Source organism: Periophthalmus magnuspinnatus, chromosome 24 (genome assembly GCF_009829125.3).
Source record: "Periophthalmus magnuspinnatus isolate fPerMag1 chromosome 24, fPerMag1.2.pri, whole genome shotgun sequence".
NCBI lineage: Eukaryota > Metazoa > Chordata > Actinopteri > Gobiiformes > Gobiidae > Periophthalmus > Periophthalmus magnuspinnatus.
In genome coordinates this window covers 5,469,946-5,481,460 of record NC_047149.1, presented here as the reverse complement: position 1 = coordinate 5,481,460, position 11,515 = coordinate 5,469,946, and the positions used below count along the sequence as shown (strand labels likewise).

Genomic DNA, 11,515 nt, shown 5'->3' with positions numbered 1-11,515 from the left:
TATGAATGTTGAATAGTAATAAAGCAATCATCATTTTCACTGATTAGCATGTTTGATTATTATTATTATGTACATGTGCGTTAGCCTTATGACCTCTGTATGACCTCTGTATGACCTCTATATGACCTCTATATGACCTCTGTATGACCCATTCATGATGGTGATATATGATCATAGCAGGTGTATTGTGAATCAATAGAATACTAATAAAGATTCAGTCATTTGAGTTTTGTTTTTTTGGGTTTTTTTTGCGTTAAATAGCAGTGATTAAAAGTCTGTCTCGATTATGTTCATGAAATTAAGTAGTGAAAGCCATTTTGATTTTGTTTTTGAAAAAATCCAGATTGAAAAACATCATAATTTACATTTTTTCTTCGCTGTGATGACATTTACAGCGGACTTGTTTCTTTTATTAAGTCGTTTTAGATGAATATTGTGATTTAAAATGTCCAAATGTACCATAATGATCCAGGAGTGTCATAGATTATAACTATAGAGCAAACCCAAGCTCAATATATCTACTTTAAAATATAATTATAAAAGACAAACACTTTCCAACAGTGAACAGTTTAAGTCTATTTATTTTCAAAATGAGGTATTTCAAAGTGCTATAAGTTGCAGCACTAAATGTACATATTTAAAAAAATGAAAAAGAAAAAACATCTTATATCTGTATACCCAGTCTGTATGCACCCGATACTTACACATATGAACAGAGGAGTGTCTAAAGCCAGGGCCATGAACTGTACAAACCAAGCACTGGCAGAGACAAGTGATATCTACCCGGAACTCATTTTCATACGAAAATATAAGTATCAAATTTAGTATGCATCACACTAAAAGCATAATGGTGTAGAATTAGTAATATGGTACAATACAAAGAAATAGGAGGAGGAACATACCATGATAATAAACATATCCGTATATTACAAAGTTATCGCAACTCTCAGAAAATCGAGGCTTACAGTACTTTAAAGGTATATAAACTTCCAGTCTAGTTATTGGCAGCTTAAAGAAGACGTATTAAAAAAAAAAGATCAAAACATTTTACAAAACAAGGCAGGTCTGAGTGGAGTTGGTTTAAAGGTCCTACATTACACAAAATGGACTCTGTTATAATGTTATTTCCTCATCAAAAACAGACCTGGAGTTGTGTTTTGTTTCAGTCACATGTTTTATTATTAGTCTGTCTACATCTCCAAAGCTCAAAATGCTCAGTTCCACCTTGTGATGTCATGAAGTGGTAGTTTTCAAGGTAACAGCTCCTTTTACCTTTTGTTCAGTAGAGATTTGCAACTCCAGGGCTGAAATTGAAATCATCCAATTGATTCTAGTGAAGGTGTGTGGAGTTTAAAAACACAGTGGAGCACTTCCTGTATTACCACATGATGACATCACAAGGTGGAAGAGAGTGTTTTCAGCTTGAGAAAAGAACTCAGCCTAAATACTCAGGGCTTGTGTGTTAAACATGTGTGAATGAACCAAAACACATCCTGATATGATTTTGATGAGGACACAACATTATAACATAGATCAGAGAATAGCGTAATACGGACCCTTTAATGATATTTACAATAATGGTATTTACAAAAGTGTCGGTAAAAAGGTGCACAGTACAAACGCGCCCACAGCACCGGAGTGAGGAGAGAGAGTGGCTATTCTAACCCAGAGAAGTGTACAAAAATCTTCTGTATTTGATCATTAAAGGCCCTGTACCTGATTTTTTTGAGCAAAACGTGTCTTGCCCCAGCACAGATACATTGTATAAGCAGCTCTTGAGGTCAAAATAAGTCTGCCATGTACTATCTGCATTTCAATATGAGGCGTTTTACTGTCTGATAATCAGGGAGTGGGCTATTAGCATGCTAGTTGTAGTTAGCATTAGCGTGACAGTCGTGAAAATCGCGTTTAAACTCATTACAGTGAATCATTAGAATGCTCGGAATGAATAAGGTAAGTGAGGAATAACTTTGGACCGCCGCAAACCGTTTAAAATGAACTAGTTCTGTTTTTTGTGTTTTTATAAAAATCAGGTACAGCGCCTTTAATGTATTTGCGCATTTATTTATGTCATTTTCTTGCAGTGGTGAAGGCAAAGTAAGTGAACTCTCCAAGCAAAGTGCCCTATAACACCTTTTTAAAACTTTTCCCTGAATCCAGGCTGGTGTCACAGTGAATACAATAAAAAATCATTTTAAAAAAAACCATCAAGATACGAAAAAATGATATCAGTTCAATGGAAGACTTCCGTAAAAAAAAAGTTTATATATATGTCGGCTGCTTCCGTTATTCTCCTCGATGTGTGGATTTGGGGAAAAAACAGTAAAAAAACCCGAAACATTCTTAACGTCAACAAATGTGCAAAAAAAGTGTCTGCAGTGACAGTCCAATCGAGCCCCCCTTCGGACTCCGCCGCGGGCCCATAGTTGCAGTCAATACGTGGGTAAGTCCTCTGAGAAGTGTGAAACGTGAGCACTTGTAGATATACGAAGAAACAGCCGATTAGCATAGCCGATCAGCGTAGCCGGCATCGCTAACGCTAACAAGGCCATTGGCTGTATTGTCCATGCATCGATGTGGGTAAGTCCTCTGAGAAGTGTGAAACGTGAGCACTTGTAGATATATAAAAAAAAGGCCAATTAGCGTAGCCGGCATTGCTAACGCTAAAAAGGCCATTGGTTGTATTGTCCATGCATTGATAAGTGACTTCTTTTGCTGTGTCCAGAATGAATCATTGTTATTTATGTAATGGTTTATGAAATGTATTTGTTTTGTTTTTTTCACTTAGGGTTAGAAAACTAAGGACAATCCCAAAGGTTCCTCTTCAAAGGCGTCTAAACTATTCGAATTTCATTAAACGTTATAATAGTTTTTGGCTCGGCCGCACAATTTTTAAATAAAAATTCAATTCAAATTTTTCTGGGGAGTATTGCGATCGCATTATACAAGAAGAGAAGTTACTGGATACATTCTTACACTCTAGATTTTTACTTTTTGATTTGATTTCCTCCATTTTTTTGTTTCATAACGTATAATAGTGGCCATATTAGCCATAAATTCTTCGCTTTTCGTCCTTCGAACTTAAAGATGGACACCAATACACGTATAAACAATGACTCATTTTGGACACAACTCCATATTTCAACACTCTGTATACATTCTACATTCTTTCGTGATTGCTTAAAAAGACTGCAGTTGAAGGGTTCATCCGGGAACAGTGAAAAAGTCATATCTAGGTGAGTTCAAACGACTCGAATTACGATTTCGCTTGATTTGAGTCCATTCAACTTGACAAGTAAAAGTGTATTTTTTTCTTAGTTCGAGCAACACAAGATTTAGTTTCTCATTTTAAGTGCAATGATGTGTTGTCTTTCTTATCTTAAGTGTAACAAGGTGTAGTTCCCTGTTTTAAGGAAGCACCGATCCATCTTTTTCAGTTCCGATACCAATATTTTACCGATATTTTGGACAAGCATCTGCCAATACATGACATTAATCGATACCATTGAAGGTATTGCGAAACAACAGTTGCCTTATTAACTGTAAATGGCCTTATTACATCCAATTAAAAGCCCAACCAGAATATCGACTCAATCGATATCATGGGCCCGATACCTGATCCTGAATCGGTGCATCTCTACTTTTAAGTACTACAGTCTTGTTCCATTGGTCGGTATTTTTACTTGTCAAATGCAACTTACTCAAATCAAGATAACGTTTCCTTACTTCAAGCTATTTTAACTTAGATAGATTTGACTTTTTGCAGTCTAAGGGGGGCTACTTTGAGTGTGTTAGCGGTTAGCACCTCCACTTGTTAGCGTGTCCGACTGTGCTCTAGCCTGCGCATTAGCTGTTGCCTCCGCGCTTGAAGCCTCTCCTTCTCCTGCTGCAGTCGGAGCTCCTCCTCCTCCAGAGAGCTCAAGTACTCGGTGGCTTTCTTGAGGATGTGCACCTTGGCCGCCTTCTCGTTGTGGGCTAGCTCAGGAACGTGATCCCGTAGCGTCAGGAAGCTGGAACGGAGGTCGTTGCGGCGTTGGCGTTCTAAGATGTTGTGATTGCGTCGGCGTTCGCTGTCTTCCGAATCCGAGCCGGTTGCCATGGCGCGAGGGCTGCTTTCTCCGCTAGACGATCGCTTGCTTCGGGTGCTGGAGATGGACGAGGAGGTGGAAGATGAGGAGTTGGTGCGGGTCGGTGGTCTCGGAGCGTCGGCGGATTTGGTTTTCTTGGCGGGAGGGGCGTGGTCGTCGTCGGAAGCGTAAGGGGAGGGCGCGGCGTAGTTGTGTTGCTGCTGGTGAACGGAGCTGCGTTTGAGGATTAGCTCTTGCGGCGCTCGGCTAACAAAGCGGTTAGTTAAGGAGGAGGCGGAGCGCTGGTCGGAAGGTTTGGCGGAAATGGTCGCCAGGGAGAGGCCGCGCCGCTTCTCCACCGTCACCACGTCGATCTCCTCTTCCTCCTCCTCGTCTTCGTCTTCGTCCTCCTCCTCTGCGTCTTCATCATCATCGTCATCATCATCGTCTGTGAAGAAACACAAAACACAACACACAAAATTAGTCGGTTATGAGGCTATTTCTGGAGACCTTCTTGTTGCGAGGTGGCATAACCTTTTTGCATTTTGGTTTTATCAGTTGCGAGTCAGTGTTAAATAGTTGTTGTTTTGTTTATATGTGTTACGTTATTTGATTTTTACCGTCTTAAAACACGAAAACCAGAAATTGTTCATTTTAAACTCTTTAGAGCAAGTCGAATCCTTAACTTTACCAACACATTCCTGGCATCCAAATTATTCACCAAAATGAGTTTCTATGTGCTGTTCATAACTTTCAGAGGCCAGCCTGGTAACGCTAACAGCAACTAGCGTGCTAACAGTACACTAGCTTTACTTCCTGGTTTGGAGCCAATAAAAACACTGACTTACAGTTGTTTTATTTGGACCCGAAGAACTCTGTCTGTAGTGATCCAGAACGAACTATATTTTATTACTTGAAAAACATTCAGTGCACCCATTTAACGACAGCTAAAAGTACTTTTGATATTACTTTTTGAACTTTTTCATCCCTTAAATTTCTAACTATTACGTCAATAATCAAACCCCTGGCCTTCCTTGTTCTAGTACCGGCTCTGTCCATCATCCATCCTTACAGTAACTTCCTTTGACACTTGAAGCATTCGTAGCATTTCAGCATTAATCACATCATCAGTATGTGAGTGTGGGAAGGTAGTAAAAAAAATGCGTTGCTCAATGGCAGAAACCAGTTAGTGCTTGGCGTCAGTCAGTGCTCCGCTAATCTACCCGGCAGGTGTTGACATGCTCCGTCTCCGCGTGGAGCAGACAGGTGAGATTTCTTTCTTTTCTTCCTCCACTCCTCCTTTTACTGTATGCTCCCATATGCAGAGAATGTACAATATGTTGTCCTGAGCCTAAGGTGAAAGCGTGGCCACATGTGCTCTGTCTAAACGGGGTCTAAGATGTGACTTAAGTGGGACTAAACCAGGACTAAGCCAGGACTAAGCCAGGACTAAGCCAGGGCTTGAAACAATGTGATTAAAATAAAAAAACAAGTATATGTCTAGACCAGCTCCAACCCAGGTCTAAACATGAACAAAACTTGACGTAAACTGTAAACTGAACTAGGACTATCAAAGAACTAAACCAGGACTTTTTGGATTGAAGTATAAAACAATAATAATGAACTACAGAATGACTAAACTAGGACTAAACAAGGTCTAAACCAGGTCCAAACTAGTTGTTGTGAACTGTTTTTTAAAGACCTAAACCATCACTATCCCAGAACTTGTGATTCCAGTAACCTACAAAAGTACTAAACCAGGTCTAAACCAGGACTAAACCAGGACTAAACCAGGACTAAACCAGGTCTAAACCAGGACTTCAACTAATAGCAACTAAATATGGCTAGAACTAGATGCAAAGTATTACTTAACCAGATCAACAACTGAACTAAGTCTAAACCTAATGTCTAAATCAGGTCTAAAACAGGTCTAAGCCAGCTCTAAACCACGTCTAAAGTAAGTCCAGAAGAGGTCCAAACCAGGTCCAAACCAAGTCCAAACCAGAAATTAATACCAACTAAGATAGAGCTAAAACCAGGTCTAAACCAGAACTGAACCAGGCCAAACTGCACTCCCTCCCCAACCTCCTCTACCTACAGCGAAGACTATCACCGCCGGCGCGTTTGAAACCACGGGGTAGGTGTAGTAAAAATAACTTTGAGATTAGACTCCCAATCAGCTGAGGGAGGGACTAGCCCACTTTTACTGTAAACCACACCAGACAGACACTCAAGGGCACACGCTGAAAGCTGGCACCATGACACAACCCTGGCACTGGCAATACACATCGAGGGATGACAACAAAGCTTACCACGCAGAGAAGCTAGGCGGTTCTTTCAATAACTCACACAAAGATAGAACTGTAAATAAATGATTTGATTTAAAGTAAAAGAAAGAAGCTTGATGGCTAAGTGGGCATAGCTGGCTACACCACATGAGAGTGGTCTGGAGGCTAGCAAAATTAGCTAGCATATCGTGCTAGCTAAAAATATAACCGCTCAAAGCATCTGGTTTGGCTTGGAGTTGTCGGTAAACCACATCATACCATACAATCAATCTATAAATGTCAAAGTAGAATGATATAAAGCATACATGTGATGGAGAGGTCTGTTGTCCTGAGGGATGTTATACTCCTCAAACAGCTCTGATACTTGTTAAATAAACAGGATGTAAACTGGGACTAGACTAGGATTATCAAGATTAAGACTAAACCAATGCCAGGACTAAACCAGGTCTAAACCAGGACTAAACCAGGTCTAAACTAGGACTAAACCAGGACTAAACCAGGTCTAAACCAGTACTCTATATAACATCTATCAATCTATCAATCAGTCAGTCTATCAATCAGTCAGTCTATCTATCTATCTATCTATCTATCTATCTATCTATCTATCTATCTATCTATCTATCTATCTATCTATCTATCTATCTATCTTTCAATCCATCTCTCCATCCGTCCGTCTATTTTGTACACAAACTGTAGAAATCACTCATTGGAGTGGTGCCAAACAGACAGCTGTGTAGATGGAGGCTGCACATTCAAAACTGCTGTCACCCGGTCTGAAAGAATAGCCCTTTTCCTCTCCACCTCCCTCCTCTCTCTTTCTCTCTCTCTCTCCCTCCCTTTTTCTTTCTTTCTCTCCCTCTTTTTCCCTCCTCTGACTGTTGAGTGGGCGGCGTTTTTGGCAAAGTATACCCTCAGCGCGGTGTGCCAAGCCGGACGCCTTCCTTTGTACCTCTGTGTCACCGCCAATGGCCCACGATAAGGGTGTTTATTTAGTGCATCAAGCTGGCCACGCGGATAGCAACTTAAAAGAACAAAACAAAAAACACCAAAGGAGACTTCGACTCACTTTAAGTCATTTAATTTGAGGAGAGGTTTTACTGATAAATACACTAAAAATATAAGGTTTATCTGTGTTATGGCTAGTTCTTTGGAGCACTGTGTAACCTTTCTCCCCGTTCTCCTTGCCTTGGCACTAAACTTTTGTACAACCATGGAAAAATGAACAGGAGATGCTACCAAGCCAAGTTACGTGTCAGATCTGTGGAGAGGAGACCCAGCTCACAGTGAGAATGCATGATTTTCGAGGTATTTTTGAGCAGCTTAAGCTCATAATGAAATGCGTCCTATTAATCCGTTTAATGCCATACTGTGGAACATTCCAGGCAAAACAATAATGATCAGCTGTCACACTCTCCTGCCACAGAAAGTAGTTATTTTGGAACAAGGAACAAGAATCAGATCCAACCTTATCACTTTAACATCTTTACCTTCACCGTATCATCGCATTAATCCAATTCGTAAACACAGATTGGCTTTGTTTATTATTAGCCTTGCGCGTAATTGGACAACACCAGCGCGCCAGGCGAGTCACTCCGTGTCTTTTTGTTCAGCGGTGCCAGCTAAGGTCGTAGCACAATTCCCCATTTTATCGCCATCTGCCGGATGAAGCGCCCGCTGATTACATAAACGCGCCAGCCACTACGCGCTCCACGCTCCTGGGGGTGTGTGTGTCTGCAACACTGTGAGGACTGGAGTCAAATCTGTGCGCGCTCTGGACCTGCCTCCTTTATGAAAACCAAGTCCTGGTGTTGTGTTTGTTTATTATTAGCTCTACAGACTTGGGTTAAATAGGTTGAGGATTTGGTTGAGGTTAGACAAACTTGGAGTGACTACGGTTGTTATGAGTCTCTAGGAAATAAATGCAAGGTGCGCTCACGTAGTAACCACATCCAAACTGGGACTAAACCCGAAACTAAACCAGGACTAGACCAAAACCAAAACAAGTCCACAGCAGGATTGAAACGGACTTGATTTAGCACCAAAGCGACAAGTGTGAACGCTGCGTAAGTGAATGTAGTGTCCTCAAGAGGCATGGAAACACAACGTCCGTGCGTGCGTCTGCGTGCGTGTGCGTGAGCGTGCGTCTGTGCGTGAGGTAATCGGATTCAGCGCTGGTCATATGAACAAGCTCCAGACCTACCACCTACCAACTTCCACCCAAACAATAACACAAAGTGGGTAAGCTCGTGGAGGTGACGCGTCGGAGTGTTTTGCTTTGGCAGTAAACAAACAAACACATAAATAAACAACAGCAACGACATTATAAAGCACTTACGGTGATACTTGGGTAGGTTTTCGCGTCTTACCGGTGTCACTGTGTGCGCTCCCGTGCGTGGAAGTGGCATCCGAGTTCACCGCCGCCTCCACGCCGCTCTTCTTATTCACCGGGAAAGGGAACACAACCGCCGGGTCCACGCACTCTGACACCGAGCTGCGCGTAACGAGCTCGGACGCTTTGACGCACGCGTTCCTGCTGGTTCCTCCTGCGCCTCCTCCCGGTGCCGAGGCTGTCGTTGCTGCAGCCGCTACCGTGACCGTCGCCCCGTTAATTGCCCTGCCGAGTTTCTCAGTCACCACCCTCTCTAGTTTTTCCCTGGCGCTGAATCCGCTCCACATGCAGTCCTGGATGATGATGCCGTTCGCGCTGGTAGCCGTATCCAAATCGGTTCCGAACAAGTCCAAGTCGTCCGAGGCGCCCCAAATATCGTCCCCGGGGAGAAGAAGCAGCTCTGAAGCCCAGTCCAGCGGATCCAGCGGGTCGACAATCCCGTCCGCTCCCGTTGCTGCGTCTCCCGGTAGCGCGGCGCGGCTCGGGGAGAGGGGCGGAGTGGGTAGCAACTCGAATTTCTTCCAGATGTCCTCCCCCGGTGGCGCAGAGTCGGGACCACAGAAGTAGAAGTCATCCTCGTCGGGGTAGAAACACGGCTGCAGCGAATCAAACTCCATGTCCTCCGAGTTTTTACCGATGATCGCCGGCATTCTCTCCCGAAATCAACGCTCCTGTCTGGGGTGGAAGAACAAGAACACGCTTTAGTCCTCCATCACACCTGGAGAGCCCACACACGTTGCTCTAGTCTAGTCTACTCCTTTTTGAAATTACGCTTAAGTACACTTTCAAACAACACGTGTCCGGCTGTGCGTAAAAGTGCCAATTACGCACAAGTGACCTACTATTTAAAAAGCCAAACAAAGCAATGGCACGGCAGCAGTTAAACGCACAGTACAACAAAGATCACAGAGAAATCATTGGCACTTTGAAATGCAAAAGTAATGCGTACCTTATATCGTTCTCGTGTCTACCAATGCGCGCTGGCGGTGGTGAGAGCGGTACCGTGAGGACAGGAGAGGAGCGCGGAGGGATACATCTACTACTCGGGGAGCTCAGACAACCTTCTGACACACATTACGGTGGAGGCTGCGGTGTTATAGTCACTGCTGCTGCTGCGGGGAGGAGAAAAAAAGAGAGGCAGACTCCGCCTCCCTCCCCCCAGTGTGTGTGTGTGTGTGTGTGTGTGCCCACCCCTGCGCTCCTTCTCCTTTCTCCCCCGCGGACTGGAGCGAGGAGACGGGAGGGGGGCGCGGGGAGAGCTGCGGGGAGAGACGGACTGTGGCTGGAGAGTGAAACGAATGATATATATTTTTGCTTATTATTATTATTATTATTATTATTATTATTATTATTATTATTATTAGTAGTAGTAGTAGTAGTAGTAGTAGTAGTAGTAGTAGTAGTAGTAGTGGTGGTGGTGGTGGTGGTGGTAGTAGTAGTAGTAGTAGTAGTCTTTTTATTTTTCTCCAAATAATAAATATATTTTGATAATGTTGCTGGGGAAATATTGCCTCTTTTCACATTTATGAGATACATTGATTTTATTGCATTGCATTAAAAAAAACAAAACTCAAAAAGCACAAAAAAACAAAAAAAACAAAAAAAAAACAAAACAAAAAAAACAACAACAAAAAAACCCCACACAATTCTTTCACTATAACCCCAGACAAATTGCAACGTTTGCCTTTAGTGTAGTTATCCATAGAGATGAGGGTTCAACACCTTCAGTACAACCCCCAAGGTCTTTGTAACTTGCTCAAGGGCACTGTCTACATGTGCACTTTAGTCTAGGAATCCCACAGGAAAATTTAAACAAAACACAGTTAAAAGACAGAAATAATTAAACAATATTAGACTGTTAGTACTAACAGTCGTTTCTCATTCTTCTTTCTAGATTTCGTATTTACATGCAAGCCCCGTGTTCACTGCGCTTATCCAATCAGAGCGCACGGCAGTATTCCGCCACACCAAACCCTCCCGTTGCGCTTTCAAATGCTCCTCATGTCTCTTTTGTCTGCGCGACCCACCGGAATCCCAATAGACTCCCGCTGCACTGCTACTGTACCAACCCAAAGCACCGCGCGCCCTCTTTTGGACACTTTTGGCACTGTCTCCAAAACGCGCCAGCCAACCAGCCCAGCCAGGACGCACGACAACAAACCAGCGTCCCAGACCGGTCAGACACGACTGACAAAGAGCACAAAGAAACACAAAGCGAAACATTGAGAAAACGGGTCAAATGTCATAAATGCGCGCGATATGTTGGTAAATAATTGTTTTAAGATGCATTGCGAGGTGAAGCGCAATTTCTAGTTTGGACAGAATGATCCAAAAACAGCGAGACTATCTGTTACGTAACCCCGGGCAGCAGCAGTAGCACCGGCGGGGGCAGAGGAGGCAGCAGCGGTGGCGGCTGGTTGGAGCGTATTATTGGAGATGTGCCCAATCGCTGTGCGTAATGAGCGCTTTTGGAGAGGAGCGCATCTGTAATTACGCGCGGGGAAAAGGCGCAGGGATGTGGACTCAAGAAACGATCGTTAAGCACGTTTCAAAGGCAGATGCACCGGGGTAAAAAACAAAACAAAACAAAAACACACAATGGGAAGTGTAAAAAGGAGGGAAGTGAGGAGGAATAATGAGGTTTAGTCTGGTTAGATCACACTTATTTGAACAAAGATGAGAGAACTACTTTTACTTTTTATATGGCTTGACTTAAGAATTTTAGACTTATTTTGAAGAGTTTTGATTTTATTTTTTTTATTTTTTTTTTA

General features: G+C 42.8%; 1 protein-coding gene across 1 annotated transcript; it reads right to left on the bottom strand.

Moving 5' to 3' along the window:
* Positions 1-563: 563 nt before the first annotated feature.
* mycn (MYCN proto-oncogene, bHLH transcription factor) lies at positions 564-9,827 on the bottom strand. The gene is made up of 3 exons (XM_055232222.1): positions 9,694-9,827; positions 8,722-9,419; positions 564-4,515 (listed from the first exon to the last, which is right to left on the bottom strand). The coding sequence occupies exons 2-3, from the start codon at positions 9,392-9,394 to the stop codon at positions 3,815-3,817; spliced, it is 1,374 nt and encodes a 457-aa protein (XP_055088197.1). The 5' UTR covers positions 9,395-9,419; positions 9,694-9,827; the 3' UTR covers positions 564-3,814.
* Positions 9,828-11,515: the final 1,688 nt, after the last annotated feature.